The sequence below is a fragment of the Peromyscus maniculatus genome, chromosome 4 (genome assembly GCF_049852395.1).
Source record: "Peromyscus maniculatus bairdii isolate BWxNUB_F1_BW_parent chromosome 4, HU_Pman_BW_mat_3.1, whole genome shotgun sequence".
Lineage (NCBI taxonomy): Eukaryota > Metazoa > Chordata > Mammalia > Rodentia > Cricetidae > Peromyscus > Peromyscus maniculatus.
Window position 1 is genome coordinate 64,787,782 of NC_134855.1, and position 23,860 is coordinate 64,811,641.

Consider the following 23,860-nt stretch of genomic DNA (forward strand, 5'->3'; position numbering starts at 1 on the left):
AAGTTTTGCTAGGTATATTAGTCTGGGCTGACATCCATGGTCTCTTAGTGTCTGCATTACATCTGTCCAGGTCCTTCTGGCTTTCAAGTCTCCATTGAGAAATCGGGTGTTATTCTGATGGGTTTACCTTTATAGGTCACTTGGCCTTTTTCCTTGGCTTCTCTTAATATTCTTTCTTTATTCTGTACATTTAGTTGTTTAATTATTATGTGTCGAGGGGACTTTTTTTGGGGGTCTAGTCTGTTTGGTGTTCTATAGGCTTCTTGTATCTTCATAGGCATTTCCTTCTTTAAGTTGGGAAAGTTTTCTTCTATAATTTTGTTGAATATATTTTCTGTGCCTTTGAGTTGGTATTCTTCACCTTCTTCTATCCCTATAATTTGTAGGTTTGGTCTTTTCATGGTGTCCCAAATTTCTTGGACATTTTGGTTCATGACTTTGTTGGCTTTAGTGTTTCCTTCGACTGATGAAACTATTTCTTCTACTGTATCTTCAATGCCAGAAATCCTCTCTTCCATCTCTTGCATTCTGTTGGTTATACTTGCATCTGAAGTTCCCGATCTTTTACTCAGGTTTTATACTTCCAGCATTCCCTCTGTTTGTGTCTTCTTTATTTTTTCAATTTCCCTTTTCAGTTCTTGGACTGTTTCCTTTGTTTGTTTCATTGCTTTTTCATGATTTTCTTTCAGTGCTTTATTGTTTTCTTGCAGGACTTTATTGTTTTCTTCCAGGACTTTATTGTTTTCTTGTAGGGCTTTATTGTTTTCTTCTAATTTGTTTGCCCTTTCCTCTAGTTGTTTACAGCGTTCTTCCAATGTTCTTGTCTTTTCCTCTACACAAGCCTCTACCTTCTTCATGATGTTACTCATAAGGCTACTTTCTTCTGCTTCTTCCAATTTTTGATGTTCAGGTCTAGATGTTGGAGGTGGGCTAGGTTCTGGTGATGCTGTATTGCTCTTCATTTTGTTGTATGTACTTCTGCCTTGATGTCTGCCCATCTCCTTGTGGTTCCTTCTTGGTCTTATCAGTGTACTTGTTTCAGAAAGAGCTGACAGATTCAGGAAGTCTCTCTCTCTTGTCCAAAAGGGAGTTCTCTTGTCCAACTGGGAACTCACGGGCAGGATGGAAGCGCTTATCTGGACCGGAAGTCTCTGGTCCAGAAGGGAAGTCTGGGGCAGGATGGGAGCTGGGGGCCGGTCTCTAAGTCTCAGGAAGTGGCTGGGGTCTCGGGCAGATGGGCGTGGGGGCAGGGTGCAGAGATTGCAGGGGCTGCCGGGGGGGCTTGGGAAAGGGGATCCCTCCCGGTGGGGCTAGAAGGGGACCTGCCCGGTGGCCAGAACCTGGGGCCAAGTTGCGCAGGTCTTCCCCGGGGTGGCTGGTGCCCAGGGATGGGGTCTGGGTTGGACCTGGATACTCACCTCTGGTCCAGAAGGGAAGTTGGGGCAAGTTTGGATTTATTTGAGTTTGTGGCCTAGTGGATCCTGTGAAGGTTCCCAAATACCCCAGGCTGATACTAGCACAGATGATTGATCTCTGCAAACTGATCTTGGGTCCCATTCAAAGACCAACATCCACATAACTTATTGAATGTGGAGAGATTGAGCTAGTGCCCACATGGAGCCTTTACCCCAATGTTCTAGCCTCTTTTGTGTAGGAAGGGAATCTGTAGGCTACTGAAAGAGAAAGGTGAATACCAACACAACCAGAAAACCTATGATTCACAATCTGTCCTGCCTGGAAGATATCCTGGGGTAATGGTGGTGCAGAACTTGTAGAAGTGATCAACAAATATCTGATTTAACTTGTGGCCCACTCCAGGCAAGGAAAACAATGCTCAACATTGCTTGGATGACCAGGAACTGGAGGCTAGATAGCTCAGAGAACCAAACATAACTGATCTTTAAAAAAAAAAAAGCCAACAAAATGATTCCCAGTGATATTCTGCTGTACTCATAGACTGGTGCCTTGTCCAGTAATCATCAGAGAGGCTTCCTCTGGTAGTAGATGGAAGCAGATGCAGAGAACCAGAGCCAGGCAATATGTGGAGAGAATGTCTAAACTGGAAGTCTCCAAAGGGTTCCACCCATCAGAGCTCAGAGAATCCTGTGGAAGGGGGGAAGGTTGTAGGACATCAAGAGAACATGGCCCACTGAATAAACTAAGCAAGGGGAAATGGATTCAAAGACACCGATGCAGCAAATACAGGACCTGCAAGGGTCTGCACCAGGTCCTCCACATAAATGTTGTGCCTGGTTTTTTTTGTTGTTGTTGGTGGTGGTGGTGGTGGTGGTTTTTTTGTTTGTTTGTTTGTTTTTGGTGTTTTGCAGGACTCTTAACTGTGGGGATAGGTGTGTCTTCTATTTTTTTGCTTGCTTTTATGACTTTTTCCTTCTTGTTGGGTTGCCTTGTCCAGCCTCAGTGTAAGAGCTTCTGTCTTGTCTTATTGTTGTGTTTTGTTGTTGTCTCTTGGAGGCCTGATCTTTTCTGAAGGGAGACAGGGGGTTGAGTGAGGGTGGTGGAGGATTGTAAGGGGGTGGGGTGGGGGGTTGGTGTTGGATCTGAGGAAGAGGGAATATGGGGAGGAAGAGGGAAGTGATTGGGTTATATTGTATGAAAGAAAAAAATCTATTTTCAATAAATAAATAAAACAAACTCCCTCAAAATTTGTGTTCAGAGCAGCAATTGAAATATTCAAAATGTAGGTATCATAGTACCAAAAATCTAAATACTTTTTCAAATTCTTTATTAATTACTTTTGTTGAAGCATAACTGAAATACAAAGAAGTGAGCCATTGCTCTGTTCAACTGAATAAATTATGTTGCATACTTATCAAGTAAAGAAAAATATCATTACTAAAATATTATCAAGATTCATAACTTATGACTCTTTTCCATCAGTATCCCTCAAGCACATAAACTCTGATATATTTTAACAGAAGATACATTTAAGATTTATTCGATTTTTTAGTAATGTGATTTTGTATCTGTCTGCATGTGGGTTTGTACACATGTGAGTGCAGCTTCCTCTGGAGTGCAGAAGATGGTATCAGATACCTGAGAGGTACAGGAGATTGTGTAGCAATAATAATAACAGGTTTCAATGGTCTTTGGTAGTAACTCCAAGATAAGGACATGGATTCAAGTAGAATTTTTGCAAAAATAATTCTGGGTAAGTTTTGGACAATTAAGTTAGAAGGACAAGGTAATTGAATCAATGGACTTTGTTGACAACTGGTACTTAACATGGTGGCACTTTTAGAAAAAGTTAGTAGAACTTAGTAAGGAATTTTCCCAAAGATTAAGTGAGAAATTTTTGATACTTGCATGCCTACTATAATTGATTACCTCCTCAGTGATAATCTTCTATGTTCACAATAAAGGTATCTAATACCCAAAGTTATATATAAAACATGTAACCATGTTCTGAAAATATGAACCTATTATTTGAAGAAAACGTAATAAGTATCAAGGAAATATATAGCACTTGTTAAAAATAGTGAGAATGCATGTACATGTATATGGGAATGAAAGTGTACATGTATGTGTGTGACTATACTCAGTGACATGACAGTTTTATAACTAATTTTGTGATGTTCAGCACTGTTTTCTTGTTTCCAAGTCTATAGGTAAACAACCCAACAGTAGACTCACAGTGGTTTGGTAAAATACAAGTTTATAATAACCAGTAGCTATGAGTTCAAGGTATGAGCACTGTGTAAAAATGAGGAAATATTCCATAGAAATTGCTGTTGCCACCATACAGGAGGCACTGTGAAGATTTCTTGAAATATATAATTAGGATCTGTTTTATTGTTTGCAAATTCCATACATACATGTAATGTACTTTGATCAAATCCACCTCTCTTCTCTCCATTCCTACTTATCCCCTAATATTCCCTTATGTCCCTGCATAAGCCCTAGGTTCCAAACAGCCAGCTCATGCACTAAGGACAGGTCCCAGTCCCACTCCCTGGGTGCCTCCTAAACAATTCAAGCTAATCAACTGTCTTACTCATACAGAGGGGATTAGGATAAACTTTAACTGAGAATATCTACATGACCTTTCTTCAAGTTGCACTATACCTATCAATACACTTGGTATGTTTTAAAATCATAGGATTATTGATTTTGTTCAGATGTTCTGTTGTCTTCATTAGTACTGTTGCTTCTATACATTCAAAAATTCAGAATCCTGTACTCACACCTAATGGTCTCCTTCAAATATACTATAATATTAAACATCACAGGCAATTCCATATTTAAGAATATCTGTATTCATAATCTTTCAATTTCATATTCTAACATATTTATTTATTTTTAAGAGTTTAATGATTTATAACAGCCTATTTATTCTCTTTCAGATTATACTTTCAAGTATTTCAAGATATTTAAGAGGTTTTGTTCTCCCTCTACATAATACATCCTACCTGTCAGAATGAAAAATGTCTAAGAGGTTCAACCTAATATTCTTGTTATAGCATTAAGCCTCCTGTACAAGAGTCATCACTAAGAACTAGACTCTCCATCCTGAGTCAATTCCTCCAGGCCATATTTAATGAAGTCAGTAAATGAAGGTTACTTTCTCTATACCCAATAACATGTAGTTAATGAATTGGACATAATAACTTCAAATCACTACTATCCTAAAATCTGTCTAAAGATTACTGAAGAACCAGAAACTCAATGCTTATCTACTAAGAGTTTTTGCTTGTTTGACTGATTGATACAGCATAGGACTTTACATATAAGGACAATTTGTTAAATCAGAATGAAATTGTCTTTTATTTCACTTATAAATTTTCTAGATATATTTCTAATTTACCAAGTACAGGGAACTGCAGCGATGTAAAAGAATTCAAGAGATTTGTTGTTATCTCTTCCTCAACTGTCTCATAAGCTTTTTGAGCCAGGTCTGAATCAGTTTTTGCATCAATTTTGCAACAATAAATACACTAAGAAAACAAATGACTTGCAAGTAATATCAGTGATAACTTGGTGAATATGATCACATAGTTATCTAGAGTTAATTAATCCTATCACTTGGGGGCATTACTGATTGGTACTTTGTGAATAAACCTAAGAATTCATATTCTATAGTTCTTTAATAGTCAGGGTTTTTTTTTAGATTGTAATATAGTTACAATATCTGACCCTTAATAGTCAATTTTAGGTCAGAATTTTTTGTTTTCTCTCTTCACTGCTGGTGGCCTTTGCTTTCCTATTTCTCACAACTACCTGGAACTTTCCCCTTATTCTTTCATGATTTCATGTTATATCATTGTAAAATCAGTCAACAAAAGTGAATAGGATATTTCTACATTTCTACCTTTGTTTCCACTATCTCCAGGAGTTATTTTGCTAGTGTATAGGATTATATTCCAATTACACTTCACATGTATTTTCCTTGTTTATCCTGAAGTGCTTAAATTTCAAGAAATCAAAAGTTACATTTAACATTTCACTTAAACATCTATAATATAACAATGAGGACACCAATTCAAATTGTCCTAGAAACAATGGCAATGGAGTTTAGCACCTGAAATACGTTACCAATGGCTTGACTAAGCATGACACCCTGTTACACCAATATTTTGTTTGTTCACAAAACATTTCTAGATTCCTGTATAGATTTGGGGCTTAGACTTCCAGTTTCTTCTGAGTTATAAAATGGTAACAGGTGAAAGGTAATCTGTGACTTGAAGGTAATCTTGAAGTGAGTTGGATTACTCAGTTCTGACTCTGCTTATAACAAGAAGAGTAGATTTACGCTCCGTCTTCATGCACATGGGCCTAAAAACTAAAATTTATTAGTTTAGGAGCCTAGACTCAAAACCCCAGTTATTCCGTAAAAATCAAAGGTGAAAAATGGATGGCATGCAGCATATAATTAGTTAATTACGGTATATAGCTAGCAATTATTAAACAATTGCTCTTTTTTCCATATAAATAGCCAATGTCTGCATCGAATGCATGAATTACTTCAATATCGATATACTTTTTGTTATGTTAGTTATGAAAGAACCTGGATAAAACAATTACACATATATGATTTTTACAATGGAAGTGAACCTAAAACAATCTCAACTCAGTTTTACATGAATAACAATAACCACTGAACGATTACACTATCACAAGACAAACTGGAAGATTAGAATCTACTTTAAATCCTATGGCTATTTTCTAATACAGCAAAGAAAATGTTTAATTTATAAAGCTAAAATAAACTGAACTATATCATATTATACACTGTGAAAGTAATAGTTATATATGTACATAATCATAATTTATTTGGTAAATTTTTGGTATCAGAATGGTCTGTTTGGAATTAAATATAATTTTATTTGTTTGTTTAGATACTTCTTGTTGCTGCCTGAACATCTGAGTACTGATATATATTAGGAAAGTCATTTGGTAATTATAAAATATACTTTTAGAAAAGATTTAAAAATTCCACATTACTTCACTAAATTCTGAGAAGAACATAATGATAATTTCCTTTCTCTACTTTTTTTTTTTCTTTTTTTGAGACAAGGTTTCTCTGTGTAGCTTTGCGCCTTTCCTGGAACTCACTTGGTAGCCCAGGCTGGCCTCGAACTCACAGAGATCCGCCTGGCTCTGCCTCCCGAGTGCTGGGATTAAAGGCGTGCGCCACCACCGCCCGGCTCATCCTTTCTCTACTTTTTATAGGTAATTATTGAATCATACTAAGATTTATGTATTGTAGGTATACAATTCATATGTATCATCTAGTTTCCCAATAAATATCAGTCTATTATTGATAGAGATAGCTACAAATTGTCAATAAAATATATAAAGTGTATTTATTAAAGTAATTAAAACATGTTTAGTCATATTGAACGAAAAATATACTTTAGGTAGACTAACTTCCTGAGAGTCTCTTTAACATCTTTGTTTCTGAAGCTGTAGATGAAGGGATTCAGCATAGGGATGACCATGCTGTGGAAAACAGTGGCCACCTTCACGAGAAAGAGTGAGCTTTTAGATTTGAGCACACAATATAGGAGGAGAACAATTCCGTGACAGACGCCGATAGCTGTGAGGTGGGAGGCACAGGTGGAGAAGGCTTTCCGGAGGGCCCCCTTGGTGGGAATTTTGATGACAGTGACAACAATGAAAGCATAGGAGGTGATGATGATCAGGAGACAACAAGCCTCGTTCAACATAGAGATGATGAGACACGCCATTTGGCTGAAGGAGGTGTCTGAGCAGGATACAGACAAGAGAGCAGAGTACTCACAGCAGAAGTGATTGATGACATTAGGTCCACAGTAAGAGAGCTGTAAAAGGATATAGGTGAGGGTTGAGGAAAAGAGTACAGCCCATATGTACGTCACTACTACCAGGAGAGAACAGAGCTGATGAGACATAGCCACAGTATAGAGCAGGGGGTTGCAAACAGCCACAAACCTGTCATAGGCCATCACTGCCAACATGAACATCTCTGTAATCACAAATGTACATCCAAGAAAGTATTGTGCCATGCACCCTTCAAAGGAGATAGTTTTGTCTTCTACAAGCAAGAGGTCTAACAGTTTAGGTGCAATTACAGATGTGTAGCAAAAATCAACAAAGGATAAGTGGCTGAGGAAAAAGTACATAGGAGTGTGAAGTTTTGGATTAATCCTGATGATAAAAATCATACCAAGGTTTTCCAACACAGTCACTGTGTATATGATCAAGAATCCCAGGAACAGGGGCACCCGGAGGTGTGGAAATTCTGAAAAGGCCAGCAGAATGAAAGATGACACCATGCTTCGATTTCCTTCATTCCACCTTTGGCTTCTGTTGGAAGAAACCACAGAGTTCATCCTGAGCAGCAGTCTGCAGCAGAGGAGTGGGTGTTATGGAATGCAGGCAGGCTTCCAAGACAAGCCACGGGGATGTCGTTTATCAAATTCGTATCAGTGACTTCTTTTTTTTTTTTTTCTATTTCGAGACGGTTTCTCTGTATAGTTTTGCGCCTTTCCTGGAACTCGCTTTGTAGACCAGGCTGGCCTTGAACTCACAAAGATCCGCCTGCCTCTGCCTCCCGAGTGCTGGGATTAAAGGCGTGTACCACCACCGCCCGGCTTCAGTGACTTCTTTTTGACCTACTTACGCTTTATCTCAATCACTGTCCACTTTATTTGAATATGTCATGTGTTTTTTCACTGAATGCCTCATGTCCCTCCTCTGTAAATAAAAATTCCAAGCATTATAAAAACTTATAAATTATTTACATATAAATAGCAAGATATCCTGAAAGACGCAATAATGGCACAGAAAAAATGGCCATAAACTGGACTTAAATCTCATTCAATAGTTGAGAAAACATCTGTTATTGTAAACCTATCCTGCCACCCATGGCTGGTGAGACCATGGACCCTAGAAGAGAAGCTACTAATACTAATTCACTGAGTCATTATAATTTCTAATTGCATTCTAATACTTATCTTTATTCCCACAGAAAAGCTTTGTTCTTACCCTCATCAAAGAAGCTTTGTTTTGCAGCAGAGTTCATTATGGAGAGCCACGACTTGTCAAAATGCAGAAAATAACTGACTGTGGGATGTCTTGTCCTATTTAATATATCTACAGTGCAACTCCCTTATCCAATTCGAAGTCAGTGGTTCTCAACCTTCCTAATGCTACAACACTTTAATGCAGTTCTTCATGTTGTAGCGACCCCAAGCATAAAATTATTTATTTGCTAGTTCATAACTATAATTTTGCTACTGTTGTGGATCATAATATAAATAACTGATACTCAGGGTATCTGATATGCAACCCCCAAAGGGGTTGTGACCCACAGGTTGAGAATGGCTGGTAAGGGCACATCACAGAAGAAGGGACAGATATTGGTAAGAGCCAGAGAACCAAGACAATAAGTTTGCTGTTAGGAAGAGTCTTTTATATATGACAGAGGAGCTGCAGCCATGGTATCTCAACAAGGTCTAAAATAAAACACCATTTGACATGCCAACTTAGATGGGAGAATTCTCACAAGGCTACACTCCTAAAGGAAGAGTTACTATTAATGGTTACTGAGAGAGTGAGAATGAGTCTTCTCTAGGGACATAACCCCTGATAGGTTAGCCAATCCCAAGAGGTCTGTCTTAAAGAAGCTTGAACAATACTAAATGATCTCAGTAGGTTATATTTATAAACTTGTACAAATATATATGAAATAATTATAATTAAAGAATAATAGACCATGAATTTGCACAAGAGTCAGAGACTCAGGAGGAATTAGAGAAAAGGGAGGGGGAGGAGGAATGATTTAACAATAGTACTCATAAATGAAATTCTCAGTAAAATAATTAGAAGAATTATCTACTTATATATGCACATTGAATGTATCTGATTATTATAAATCATATTTTATAATTATAATGTATAGTTTCCTCTTAAAGGCAATGATATAGAAAGAAAGAGAAATAAAATAGAATAAGGAATATATCTGATTTCAAACTATGGATCATTAATAGTAACAGATGTGGTTCAAGTGTGTCTGCCTGTATCAGTCTTAACAGTATTTCTATAAGGATATTTCTTGCTTTTCAAGCATTTTGGAGATGATGAAAGTACTAAATTTCCACAAAGTATCACTGAGATGAAATTCTCAGGATTCTGTATGGAAGTTTTCATGTTAGATTTTCAAGGAATATTCTATAGTCTGTGAACAGCTTTTTCTATTTATGTAATTTTACATTTAAATTCTTTGGTCAAATAGTATGATGATTCTCAATGATCTTACTAGAAAGTAATTTATAAGGATGTAAATTTTACCTAAATATGGCTTAAGGAAGTGCAGTTTGGAATTATCTTGAAACTTTTATCATTGTCTTATTTGAAATGGTATGATTGCTTATTTTTATATTCATCTTTCCACCTGTTCACATATACATATATCTTAATAAGCAATATGATACTTCCAAAAAATTTTAACTTTAATAAAAAACCTTACATAAATTAAACACACCTGCAGTGCTCACACTGAGAGGTTGAAAATTCCATCTCAGTTTCAGTTTTGTATGAAACCAAACTTCTGAATCAAATTTTCTCACCCATTGGCTTAGTAATCTGATAGTAATAGCCTTCTGTGCCTTCATCTTCTGATTGTGAGAAGACCCACTGAACAATGAAAAAGAAGTTTATTTACTCACAAAGAATATTTTAGTTTGCCAGGGTGAGTGCTAACAGATACTGAGGATGTGGTAACAGTGACTGTTAATATCCCTTCAAGGGGAAGGACTGATAAGTTGTCATGGAGTCTAAAATTTTAAAAGCCTAGTTAGGGCTAACACGACAGCATATGTTGAGAGGATAATGACATTTGTAATTCTGTATACATCATGTTTAGTATTTGACAACACCATTCCCTTTCTGCCTTTATTGAATCCTGAATCTTATACATTCTGTCTAGTTTCAATTGAAATTGCATAGAAATAGGCTGACGCTTGAGTAGAATAAATTACTCATTTTTAAAAGTTGACAAAATATTTTATTTCTGTCCCTTGTCTAAGAATTCCTACTTTTTGTGTTGATTTACTCTAACTGCAAATTTCTGAGCATAAGTAATTAAGTGTTCTGTGCTACTTAGGAACACCGGTTCTGTACCCAGATTTGTTTAACCTAGAATACAAGAGAACCAAACACTTACTCTTTTATTAAACAAAACACATCAATAAATAATAAGACAATTCGATTTTATTTTGCTTACTAATCTCCCTAGACATTTTCCTTAGGTTGTCATTGCATAATTACCTCAGTATATATGTATTATACTTTGGAAAAACTGAATCTTTTTTTTTTTTTCGAGACAGGGTTTCTCTGTGTAACTTTGCGCCTTTTCCTGGAGCTCACTTGGTAGCCCAGGCTGGCCACGATCTCACAGAGATCCGCCTGCCTCTGCCTCCCGAGTGCTGGGATTAAAGGCGTGTGCCACCACCGCCCGGCGAAAAACTGAATTTTTTTTTGTATTTATTTTACAATACTATTCAGTTCTACATAATAGCCACAGATTCCCTTGTTCTCTACCTTCCTGCCCTCCTCCCCTCCTCCCCAGAACACCCCCATTCCCACCTCCTCCAGATCAAGGTCTCCCCCGAGGATTGGGATCGACCCAACAGACTCAGTCCAGGCAGGTCCAGTCCCCTCCTCCTAGATTGAGCCAAGCGTCCCTGCATAAGTCCCAGGTTTCAAACAGCTAACTTATGCAACGAGCCCAGGACCTGGTACCACTGCCTAGATGCCTCCCAAACAGATCAAGCCAATCGACTGTCTCACCTATTCAGAGGGCCTGATCCAGTTGGGGGCCCCTCAGCCTTTGGTTCATAGTTCATATGTTTCCATTCGTTTGGTTATTTGTCCCTGTGCTTTATCCAACCTTGGTTTCAACAATTCTCGCTCATATAAACCCTCCTCTTTTTCACTAATTAGACTCCCAGCGTTCCACCAGGGGCCTAGCCGTGGATGTCTGCATCCAGATTCCTCAGTCCTTGGATCTTATGCTACTAACATTGAGAATTTTACCACTATTCCTGTTGCATTTTAATTTCTGTTTCAATCTCCTCATTTTCCTAAACCATTATTTCTTTTTACATACATAAACATATTTTAATTGGCTTATTCAAATGCTACAAGGTACACCTAGATAGCTTTCTTTAATGCATCAATGATGGTTTTGCACATGTGCTAGTTGGATTCCAGATCATAAATTCTAGTTGGATTTCAGATTCCAGATCATAAATTTAATACCTTAGAGATCTTAAAATCTGGGTCCTGAAAACACAAGTTAAAATTCTGACATCAGGACTGTCAGCTTTCCTGAACTACAGAGGACACTAGTCAAAAGAGTTTTCCTGAACTACAGAGGACACATTTTCCATACATAGTGGATGAGATGTAGAAAACAAACAAAATGATATGATAACTACATCAGAAAAATCAATGCAATTTATTCTCAAAAGAATTGGAGTTTTTTCAATACCTAAATTCTTTATAGCAAATATAATTTTAAAAGATAGTAAAAAGATACATTTTGTATAATGAATTGTCATAACTTCAAATCTTAAAGTTTAAATCAAGCTTAATATAATTTAAAAACAATTTTAAGGTGAATTTATAGTATGAAAAATAATTTGGAGGAGTTTTCCCAAATGTTATTGACAATGACAAAAATCTTTAAAAATATTTTGGAAAGCCAGGTGCTTGTAGAGGTGCGTGCATTTAATCCCAGCACTCGGGAGGCAGAGCCAGGTGGATTTCTGTGAGTTGGAGGCCAGCCTGGTCCACAGAGCGAGATCCAGGACAGGCACCAAAACAAAACAAAGAGCAACCCTGTCTTGGAAAAAAAAATTTAGAAAACACTGAATTTCTGCAAAAATAACGACAAAAATGCATAGTGTTGTGACTGAAAATACATATGTAATATGGCTTTTAATAAATAAGAAACATAAGGTGTCAAATAAATGCAACAAAAGAGGCATAATTTCATGTGTGTGCAGGATAATTCCAAAGCCTTATTTAAAAAGCAAAAGCAAAGTGCAGCAAAAAGTATAAGTGTGCAAAAATGACAGGTGTTTGCTTTTACCGATGCTGAACATTTTTTTAATCAAATGCATTGAATTTATACCTGTTTGTTCTAGGCAAACCACACACTTGAAATAAAAGAAGATAAAAATGTTCGGCAATTTCCCAGATGCTTTGACAATCCAGAATTATTTACTGGATTAGTAAAAAGGGATCATATCCAAAGGACTTTCCAAACACCAGGCAAAAATTCTCCAGAGTCTGATTCCCTCTGGTCAGGCTTAGTTGTGATGTCCACAGCACTGTGAGTAAGTATGGTTTCTGAGACAGCCTCATTCTTGAGAGGCACTCTACACTGCTTGTCATCTGCAATATTTGCCAGAAAATACTTCATTTTCTTGATACACTGAGTAGCCTATATTATGCATGAAATTCCATTGCTTAAATAAAATCTGAAAATAATGTCAACATGATTATGCAGTAGTGAGGAAAATTATGTTAATAATATTGGATCAATGAAGCCTGAAATGTAAGCTTCTAAGGAATGCTAATGTCATTCTTTCTGCAGTTAATTATGGTAGTCCAGTATTGAAATATCCACATTGTTCTCCTCAGTTGTACTTTTTCATCAGGACCAAAAGTCCACAAATAATGACCCATAGACTTATTATTAATTATGAAAGTTTGACCTATAGCTAAGGCTTGCTCCTGACTAGTTCTTATAACTTAGATTAATCCATTTCTATTAATCTACATGGTGCCATGTAGCTTGTGGCTGTCACTTCTTCTGCATGCCCTGCTTCCTCTGCATCTGCCTGGTGACTGCATTTCTTCCTCCCAGCTTTCCTCTCTGCCATGAAGTCCTGCTTATACCTCCAGCATAGCTATTGGCTATTCAGCTTTTTAGTACACCAATCACAGCAATGCATCTTCACAGAGTGTACAAATATCCCACAACATTCTCCTATATTTTTCTATTATTTTGAGTATTGTTTCTATTAAGTTCTCTGATATTCTAAAATAGCACTCCCCTTTTAAAGTTTTCCACTAACTTCCTAATTCCAAGTACTTTGTTTTATTTATGAGTTTTTAAAAAGTTATATGTATTATTAAACTATCATTATTGGGAACCTATGACTAGACAGATCACAGACACTAAGAGGGAATCTATTACTAGTCCTCCAAGTGGAAATAGTATTAAACCAATATCTAGTGTGAGTTAATATATCTCTCGAGTCTCAACAAATAAGCTTCTGTTTACAGTGATGATAATTAACACTGTGACTTTCAGCTGGCCAAGAAGCATGGAAAAGAGCCTGCAGAATGCTCAGCCCTGTAGGGGATATAACCGCCTATCAAGGCTCAAGGGCCATAAACACCAGAAACAACGAACCAGTGTCTTCTGGACATAGCAGGGAGGCTGCACATAGAGACTTACAATTCCATATGTCACATGCTTGACAGCTTATGAAAGACCTTTGCAAGCCCAAGTCACACCAAACACCATCCCGCAGAGAGGAGGTGGGCACAAACCCCAGCCATAGCTAAGGCGCCACGGGCAGCTGTTATCTGCTAGGAGAGGAAGGGTCAGCTCGGAGTCTAAACTCATAAGTCTCCGAGGCCACAGGCAGGGCTATATACCCAAGAATATTTGTGCAGCACAAATTAGCTTTAGTTGAAAATTTGGATGGTTAAGTAAGGAAGGAGAGATGAGTTTGGGAAGAATTGGGGGAGGAAGAGTGAACATGATCAAAATACATGAGAAGACATTTCAAAACAATAAATAAAAACATATGTGTGTATAAAAGAAATAATGACTGTGTTTCTTGTGAACAAACAATTTTTTGAATAATTTTAACTTTAAAATTGATTTCATCTTTTCATATGAAGAATGAGCCACTGAATTAGATTTTGGTTCAAAAATTTTAATTTTAAATGTTTCTTTAAATTGTTTCAATTGACATTGTTTACATTGTCACTTTTTTTTCTTTTTTCTTTTTTTTTTTTTTTTAATTTTCAAGACAGGATTTCTGTGGGTAGCCTTGGCTGTCCTAGAACTCATTCTGTAGACCAATCTGGTCACCAACTCACTCACAGAGATCTGCTTGCCTTTACTGGGTTTAAAAACATGCACCATCGGGCCGGGCGATTGAGGCGCACGCCTTTAATCCCAGCACTCGGGAGGCAGAGCCAGGCGGATCTCTGTGAGTTCGAGGCCAGCCTGGCCTACCAAATGAGTTCCAGGAAAAGCGCAAAGCTACACAGAGAAACCCTGTCTCGAAAAAACAAAAAAAAACAAAAACAAAAAAAAAAACACCATGCACCATCACCACCCAGCCTACACTGTTATAACTTTTAAGGTGAAGTCTGGGTTTAGGTTTAGGTTTATATTGCTGAGAAGAGACACGATGATCATGACGAATCTTGTAAAGAAAACTTTTAACTGGGGAGGTTTACAGTTTCAGAGGTTTAATCCATTATCTTCATGACAAGGATCATACCAGAGTGCAGGCAGATGTGGCGCTGGAATAGCTGAGTCCTACTTCTTGCAGGCAATAGGAAGTCTACGGACTCAGTGGGCAGGACAACTAAAAGCCCCCTACAGTGACATACTTCTTCCACAAGGCCATACCCACTTCAATAAAAACCACACCTCCTAATAGTGCCATTCCCTATGAGGTTATGTGGGCCAATTACATTCAAACTACCACATGTAGTCTGGAAACATCGTATGTGCTGAACACTGTGTTAAATTCTCATAATAAACTTCAAAATGTGCTCTTTTAGTTTTCAGTAGGTTTTTGATAACAGAAACACTGTAGGCAAACTTTCAACACATGTCCAAAGGTAAAATTTCTAAGTGATGTCTGAGAGGAAATGAATTATATCTTATGTTTATGCTGAGAGCAGTGTAAGCTGTGTTATTATATACAATTATGCCTTCCGGAGTCAATTCAGAATCTCAATAAAAGTTTCTCTCTCACTTTGGTTAACATGAAAATTTGTTTCTTTTTATACATAATCATACCACCAAAAACCCCATACTACAGATTTCCAACAAGAAAATAAAAAATTTCAAGCCTGGACAATGAAAAAAATTGAAGTTCATGTAATTTGTTCTTTCTTTATAATCTCGTCTTGTTATCAAACTTGGACTACTACATTATTGTTGGTCAAATTCACATTTATATGTTATCATTTTCTTAATATTTACTGTCATTAAATATATAATTTTAATATGTATATATTAAAGAATATACTAATTAAATATGTGACAATCAATATAATATATTAAACTATAAGTGTGTATGTGTGTGTGTGTGTGATTCTAATCGCCAGACTTGGTTTTACTCTATTGATATATAAATATAAAAAAAAATTATCAATAGAATGTAATAGATCACAATCTATAACTCATATACTTCTTGAGAGAACAACTAGAGTTGGTTGAACCTCATTTAAGGAATTTATTACTATTAGAGTGACTTTTGGTATAAACATACATTTGAAAAACAGAGTATCTACTTCTCTGTCTGCAAACTGACATTTCTAGTTTGTGTAACTACATTCCATTTTACCACGTGTCCACCAATGAGGAAAAGAGTATGAGTCAGTCCCATTTCTAGACTATAAGGAGGGTTCTGTATAGTGTTGAGATACTAGTAGATTCATGTATGTGTCTAGCCATCCTACTACTGCTCCTGCAATCTTCCTTCTAAATATAGTTTTTGTACCAAAAGTTGCTGCAGTTGGGATGCACCATTGATCTTCCCGTTTTATTGTTTTGTTTGCGTTTGGTTTCGCAGGGGTTTTGTTTTTTTTGCATGAGTCAAAGTCTCTCTACATAGCCCTGGTTGTCATAGAATTCACTATATAGATGAGGTCAACTTTGAACTGAAATGTTCAACCTGCTTCTGCGTCCTAAGTGTACTACTACAGCTGGCCCTTGCTACTGAAGTCTGTGTGACAGAAATTAACAATTTCCCCAAAATGAGTAACTTCAGCTTTCAACCATTTCTTTCAAATTTAGACATATTTATTTTTATTTTATGTGCATGGATATTTTGCCTGAATACATGTTTGTGCACCATGTGCATTTCTGGAGACAGCTGAGGTCAGAAGAGGAGATTGGATTTCCTGGAACTGGAATAACACATGGTTGTAACGCTAGGTACCAATCCTGGTTCCTCTGCAGGAATGGATATGCTCTAAATAGTTGAGCCCCTGAAAATTTTGTTTTGATACTTTTTCTATGACAACAACAGCAGCAGCAATAACAAAAATTACTGTTCTTTTCTATGTCAACTGGGAAGACATAACATGTTTATCTATATTGTTAAAAGCAATGGATTACACTATAAGATTTCATTCAAGATCATCTTAGGCTTTAATCAGATTCACAACATTGTAGTTTCCCTCTTTTGTCCCCTGTCCTCCACACTTTGTGAATTTTTTCCCTTCCTTCCTTCCTTCCTTCCTTCCTTCCTTCCTTCCTTCCTTCCTTCCTTCCTTCCTTCCTTCCTTCCTTCCTTCTTTCCTTCCTTCTTTCCTTCCTTCTTTCTTTCCTTCTTTCCTTCTTCCTTTCTTCCTTTCTTTCTTCCTTTGTAGCTAGAGTTTTCCTGCCTTGCCCACAGTCAGGACAAATCTTTGTCACCCGCCAGTCCCACAGCCACTCAGACCCAATCAAGTAAACACAGAGACTTATATTGCTTACAAACTGTATGGCTGTGGCAGGCTTCTTGCTAACTGTTCTTATAGCTTAAATTAATCCATATCCATAAATCTATACCTTGCCACATGGCTCATGGCTTACCGGCATCTTTACATGCTGCTTGTCATGGCAGCGGCTGGCAGTGACTCCTTTTGCCTTCCTGTTCTTTCTTTTCTCCTCTCTGTTAGTCCTGCCTATACTTCCTGCCTAGCCACGGGCCAATCAGTGTTTTATTTATTGACCAATCAGAGCAATTTGATATACAGACCATCCCACAGCATTTCTTTCTTTCCTTTCTTTTAGTATTCCATTCTCTTTTAGTTATTTATTCATTTAATACACCAACAACAGTTACTCTTTCCTCCCGTTCTCCTGTTACAACTTCCTCTTCCTTATCCCATCCCCATCCACTACTCAGAGGGGGTAAGGCCTCCCTTGGGAAGTCAACAAAGACTGGACACCTTTATTTCTTGTCTCAACAAGTCTTCTTGCTAGAAATTATCATATACAATAGTTTTCTTTCTGAGACAGGTTTAGTAGTATTAACAGTTATCTCCGATTCCATCATTTTACCACAAATTTGTTTGACATGAATTGATTCTTTAATGACTTAGTATTGGTATACATATAAAATTACTTTATCCATTCAACTGTTTGTAGATATCAAGAATGATTCAATAACTTAGCTGTTCTGGTTATAATGAACATGCATGTTCAAGGGACTCTCTGACATTTTGACTAAGATTCCTTGTGTGGCCCCTCATGGTAGATGTAGCTGGATCATATGGTATTTCTAATTTTACTTTTGGGGGACCTCCCAACTGCTTTCAATAAGAGTTGCATTAATTAACATGGAATCTCTGAAGAATAGGATCCTCTCCAGCCCATATCCCTGCTGGTACTTTAGAGTTTTGTTCACTCTGAATGATGTGTAAAGGAATCTCAGCAAAGTTCTGACTGGATTTCACTGACGACAAAGGATTTTACACATTAATCTCTTGTACTCATGTACAAGGTTACAGAAAAGGCGTTCCATTTCAAATTTTCCCCACTTAGTATAATACAAACTGCAGTTTTTCTACACATGTTTTTTTTTACTGTACTGATATCAGTCCCTTCTGTTTCAAATATCCTCAGGTATTTCTCATTAAGTAGTCTTGAACTTTGTCAAAGGGATTTTCCCACTTTGTCTACTGAGATTTTCATACATTTTCTTTCATTGAGTCTACTCATATTCTATAGTCCACTTATTTATTTTCTTATTGGGGTGTGATTTCTTTCAATCCATGATTCAAAAACACATAATTTGTTGAATTCAGCATGTAAGTGTACTTTGATGAGTGTTGTATCTGAATTCTTCAGGATATTGAATGCAGTTTAATTGTTTGCTGTAGCATTATTTAGTTTTACTACCAAGGAAAATCTAGCTGCGTAGAATTGTTCAGCCATTAGCCTGTCCAATTTTGTGAGTTGATTTGAACAGCATGGATGTTAATTTCTGTGTAAAGTTTTGACAGAATTCTACAGTGAAGTCTCAGGTGCATAAATTATTGGAAGAATCTTTGTTCTTGTTCTCATATCATTGTTAGTTAAACTTGTTTAACCTGTACAAGTTCTCTGCATTTAATTGTGGTTGGTTACATGTGTCTAGAGATTCATCTATTTCTTTTCGATTTTCCAGTGTATTGAATATAAATTTTCACAATCTTTTTCATCATTATCTCTCAGAAAGTCCATCATTAAATTCTTTAAAAATTTAATAATCTATAATCTATTATAGATCATTTTAAAAGGTTAAGAATAAATGGTAGCAGTTTATTATTTTATTATTTAACATAAAGAATGATAACTCACACAACTGACACAAGAAATAAATTTTGTTGAAAAATTTAAATAGTTTGAATTACTACATATTTTTGAGAAAGGCTAAGAGAGAATATATTTTTGCTTTATCCTTTGTTCAATCAGCTATGTAGCTATGGATATGATATACTGATGAATAATAATTTATTTACTGTGATAATGTAATTACTATTGGTAATAAAGTGATAATTTAATTACTATGATATCGGATCACTCAATTATAAAATATTGTGTGTAAAAGAAAACAGATTATTAGATATTGTTTTTAACACCTCTTATTCAATTGCCATATTACTTTTTTGTCATTTAGTTTTTAATTATTTTTCTTATTTTTTGAGATTATAATACAATTACTTCATTAATCCCTCCAAATTCTCCTATATTCAATTCCTAACTCTTCTTCAAATTCATGGCCTCTTTTTTACATTAGTTGTTGCTATTAGTGTGTGTGTGTGTGTGTGTGTGTGTGTGTGTGTGTGTATGTGTGTGTGCATTCTAAATACATAAGTACAACCTGCTCAGTATGTATGGTGCTATTTGTATGTATTTTGCTAGGGCTGATCACTTATCCATTTATACTGCACATATTTGATGGCTGAAGGCATTAGATCACATTTTCAATATCTGGTTGTTTAAAATAGGTTAATACTCTTCAGTGAATAAGCTCAATAACTATGTTTTCTTTGAAAGAAAATACTGTAGTGAAATTGTTAGGTATCATGGGAGATACAGAGTCAAAACAGTCCCTTTAATAGTGTCAGAAGAGCCAGGTGGTGGTGGTGCATGCCTTTAATCCCAGCACTCGGGAGGCAGAGGCAGGCGGATCTCTGTGAGTTCGAGGCCAGCCTGGTCTACAGAGCGAGATCCAGGAAAGGCGCAAAACTACACAGAGAATCCCTGTCTCAAAAAACAAAAAACACAAACAGTATCAGAAGATATTGAGTAACTTAACGTAAATCCCCCCAAAAAGGAATGAATTTCTAAATATAGACTTTGTCATCTCATTCTAACTTTATTAAGTCCATCAGTAAATGGCTAAAATACATTTCTTTCAAAATGTAAGGTGATCAGTCAGAATGCATTTTTTTTTTCAAATCAAATAACATACAAAATATTCTGATACTTGAAAACTAATACATATTCAATAGTTATTTGATTTAAAACACACTTATAATTTTACTTATCAAGTAAAAAAGTAACATCTATGACAAATATGAAATAATTAGATATGCTTTGGACATAAACTTACACATTTTTTCAACTATATTGAGTGAGAGTGTAGTTTGGAACTGATGAGCCTCCTGACTGTCTCCTTCACATCCTTGTTCCTAAGGCTATAGATGAGGGGGTTCAACATGGGTATTACCACTGTAAAAAGCACAGTAGCTACTTTGACCAACAGCCAGGAGTTTTTGGAGTTGGGAATACAGTAGAGAAGAAGGACAACACCATGGAAGATGCTGATGGCAGTCAGGTGGGAGGCACATGTTGAGAAGGCTTTTCGGAGTCCACCCTTAGAAGGCATCTTGATGATTGTGACAACTATGATGACATAGGAAGCCAGGATGATGAGAAGACTGCAGGCCTCACTCAGTACAGAAACAATGAAACATGCTAACTGGCTGAGTGAGGTGTCAGAGCAGGAAACAGAGAGGATGGCAGAGTACTCACATCCAAAGTGATTGATGATGCCAGGTCCACAGTAGGAGAGTTTCAAAAGAGTGTAAGTGAGTGTGAAGGAACCAAGTCCACCCCACATATAAGTACCAGCTACTAAGAATGCACAGAGTTTATGAGACATAGCCACAGTATAGAGCAGGGGGTTGCAAACAGCCACAAACCTGTCATAGGCCATCACTGCCAACATGAACATCTCTGTAATCACACATGCACAGCCAAAGAAAAACTGGGCCATGCATCCTCTGAAAGAGATAGTTTTGTCCTCTGCTATCAGGATTTCCAACAGTTTGGGTGTAAATACACTTGAATAACAAATATCCAGAAATGAAAGATGGCTGAGAAAAAAGTACATGGGTGTGTGCAGTTTGGGGTTGATCTTTCTCACCACAATTATGCCCAGGTTCCCCATTAAAGCAATAACATAGATTGTCAAGAACAGGAAAAAGAGGGGAACCTGGAACATTGTGTCTTCTGAGAAACCGAGCAGGAAGAATGTGGTGAGAAAGGTCTGGTTTCTGTTATCAAACATCATAGTCATACCCCACCTCTCAAAAAAAAAATGAAATAAAAAGAAAGACAGCTAGCAAAGTTGAAAATGTGGCCAGGTAGACATTACACATAGGCTCAGAATACTGAGTGAAGGGAAGTGTAGACAGTTTGCATTCTGCACCATTCTGTATCACAGCGGAGTCTTATTTGAGCACACGGGAAGTTAGATTTCTCCATCGGTTCTTTCTGTAAAAGACAAAACGTAATGTTATCAGTGTTTTTGTTTTATGAAAAATGTGTACAAGAGACTGGGGATGTGACTGAATCAGTAAAGAGCATGTTGTGAAAGCAGGAGGAGGTATATTTGATTCCAACTATTTAATTGAAAAGATAAGGCATGGCTGCATGTGCTTGTAATCCTAGTACCATATAGAGACATACAGGTAAAGCCTTGAGGCCTTTGGGCCAGCCAGTCTAGCCTAATGGGCAAGTCTGAGGCCAATAAAAAAAAAAAAACCCTACCTCAAAAAATTAGGTAAATGTAACATTTTTGAGGAACAAAACACAAGTTTGTCATCTGGCTCCATACCTATGTGAACACATGTTCACGGAACAATCATAATCCCTCAAAGGTATTTATCCCACAAAATGTATATTTAAATGTATGCTACTTAGAAAGCTTAGGATATATAATAATATGAAAAGTGAAGAAAGAATAACACTATAATGCAGACCCACAGAGGCTACTTAACAAGGAGGACTACCTGGGAAGGGGAAAAGAATAGATTTGTGGGTGAACAGGGAATGGGTGGGCATGGGAATAGAAAGGATCAGATGGAGGGAGGGATGGAAAGAGAGAATATAGGGAGATATGGCTAGAATAAGTGGGCATTTGGATGGGAATGTGGAACCTAGAGCAATGGAAATTTCCTGGAATCTATGAGGGTGACTCTACTGAGGATTCCTAGTAATGGAGGATATGGAGCCTGAGTCTTCCATCTTCTGCAACCAGGCTAGGCTCCCAGTGGTGAGTCTGGAACAGCAACTCAGACAAAAGTCCTTTGACCCCCAGGACCTTTTCTTCCTACAAGATGTGCTGGGTTAATAGTGGCTTTATGCTCTTAGAGGTGGCCAACCAATGACTGGTCTAACTTGAGGCACAAGCCAAGAGAGGGGTCCCAAGTCCAACACTGTTTGGATGGCCAGAAACTAGAAGCTGGGTAGTTCAAACACTACTGACAGGAGAAAAAGTCAGTAAATGATTCCTAATGATGTTCTGCTCTACTCATAGATCAGTGCCTTGCCCAATCTTCAAATATTCATCAGAGAGGCTTGCTCTGGTAGCTGTTGTGACCAGATGCAGACACCCACAGCGACATGTTAGACAGAGCTAGGGGAACCCATGAAAGAGTGGGAGGAAGGATTGAAGGAACAAGAGGGGTTGAGGACACTAGGAGATCACAGCCCACAGAAATGTACTAAGCAGGGCTCATAGGTGCTCACAGGACTGAAGCAGCAATCATGGAGCCTACATGGTCTGTGCTAGGTCCTGTACATACATGCTGTGGTTTTAGCTTGGGGTATTTGTGGGACTCCTAACATTGGTAGAGGGGTGTCTTTGATTCTTGCCTTCTCGTGTGACTCTTTTCCTCCTGTTGGATTATCCATGCTTGGTATCGGGGTTTATGCGTAGCCTTGTTGCATCTTGTTATACAGTGTATGGTTGATATCACTGGGAGAGCTGCTCATTCCTGAAGGGAAATGGAGGAGCAGTCAATCTGGGGGACAGGTTAGGTGAGGCTGGACTGGGAGGAATGAAAGAAGGGGAGGTTGCATTCAAGACGTATTGTGTGAAATAATAATAAATAAAAAGAAAAAAATTAAAAAGAAAGTAAGGAGCTGGGCAGCAGTGGCACATGCCTTTAATCCCAGAACTTGGGAGGGTGAGCCAGGAGGATCTCTGTGAGTTCGAGGCCAGCCTCGTCGACAGAGCGAGATCTAGGGCAGGCACCAAAACTATGAAGAGAAACCCTGTCTCGAAAAACCTGAGTGAAAGAGAGAGAGAGAGAGAGAGAGAGAGAGAGAGAGAGAGAGAGAGAAGAAGAAGAAGAAGAAGAAGAAGAAGAAGAAGAAGAAGAAGAAGAAGAAGAAGAAGAAGAAGAAAGGAAGAAAGGAAGGAAGAAAAAAGAAAGGAAGGAAGGAAGGAAGAAAGGAAGGAAGGAAGGAGATAAATGGCCAATCAGAATAGATTGTTATGTTTTTTATATCTTTTACAAGGGATTGCTTTGGAAAATTAAGTAATTTACTATATAATGAGAAATATAATAGAAAAATTATAGGGAGTAAAATATATTTGGCATTCATCTCACAGTTCAATGGCATTCAGTCATTAGTCACTCACTAGACATCAACTAAAAAGATGTTTTAAATGGTTCAATTGAAATTCCAGCAGCAGGGCTGATGAGATGGCTCAGCATTTAAGAGCATTGGCTACTCTTCCGGAGGTCCTGAGTTCAGTTCCTAGCAATCACATGGTGACTCACAACCCTCTATAATGGGATCCAATGCTCTCCTCTGGCGAGA

At 37.4% G+C, this 23,860-nt stretch overlaps 2 protein-coding genes across 2 annotated transcripts; both read right to left on the reverse strand.

Annotated features, from left to right (window-relative positions):
• Positions 1-6,848: 6,848 nt before the first annotated feature.
• Positions 6,849-7,829, reverse strand: LOC102903593 (olfactory receptor 1165-like). The gene has a single exon (XM_006997552.3). It carries the CDS (start codon positions 7,827-7,829, stop codon positions 6,849-6,851), a length of 981 nt encoding a protein of 326 aa, XP_006997614.2.
• A 12,540-nt stretch (positions 7,830-20,369) lies between these two features.
• LOC102903901 (olfactory receptor 1165-like) lies at positions 20,370-21,326 on the reverse strand. Its single transcript, XM_006997553.2, has one exon. The coding sequence runs from the start codon at positions 21,324-21,326 to the stop codon at positions 20,370-20,372; it is 957 nt and encodes a 318-aa protein (XP_006997615.2).
• Positions 21,327-23,860: the final 2,534 nt, after the last annotated feature.

Coding starts and splice junctions, on each gene's coding strand:
- LOC102903593 (XM_006997552.3), bottom strand. CDS start 7,829: ATGAACTCTGTGGTTTCTTCCAACAGAAGCCAAAGGTGGAATGAAGGA.
- LOC102903901 (XM_006997553.2), bottom strand. CDS start 21,326: ATGACTATGATGTTTGATAACAGAAACCAGACCTTTCTCACCACATTC.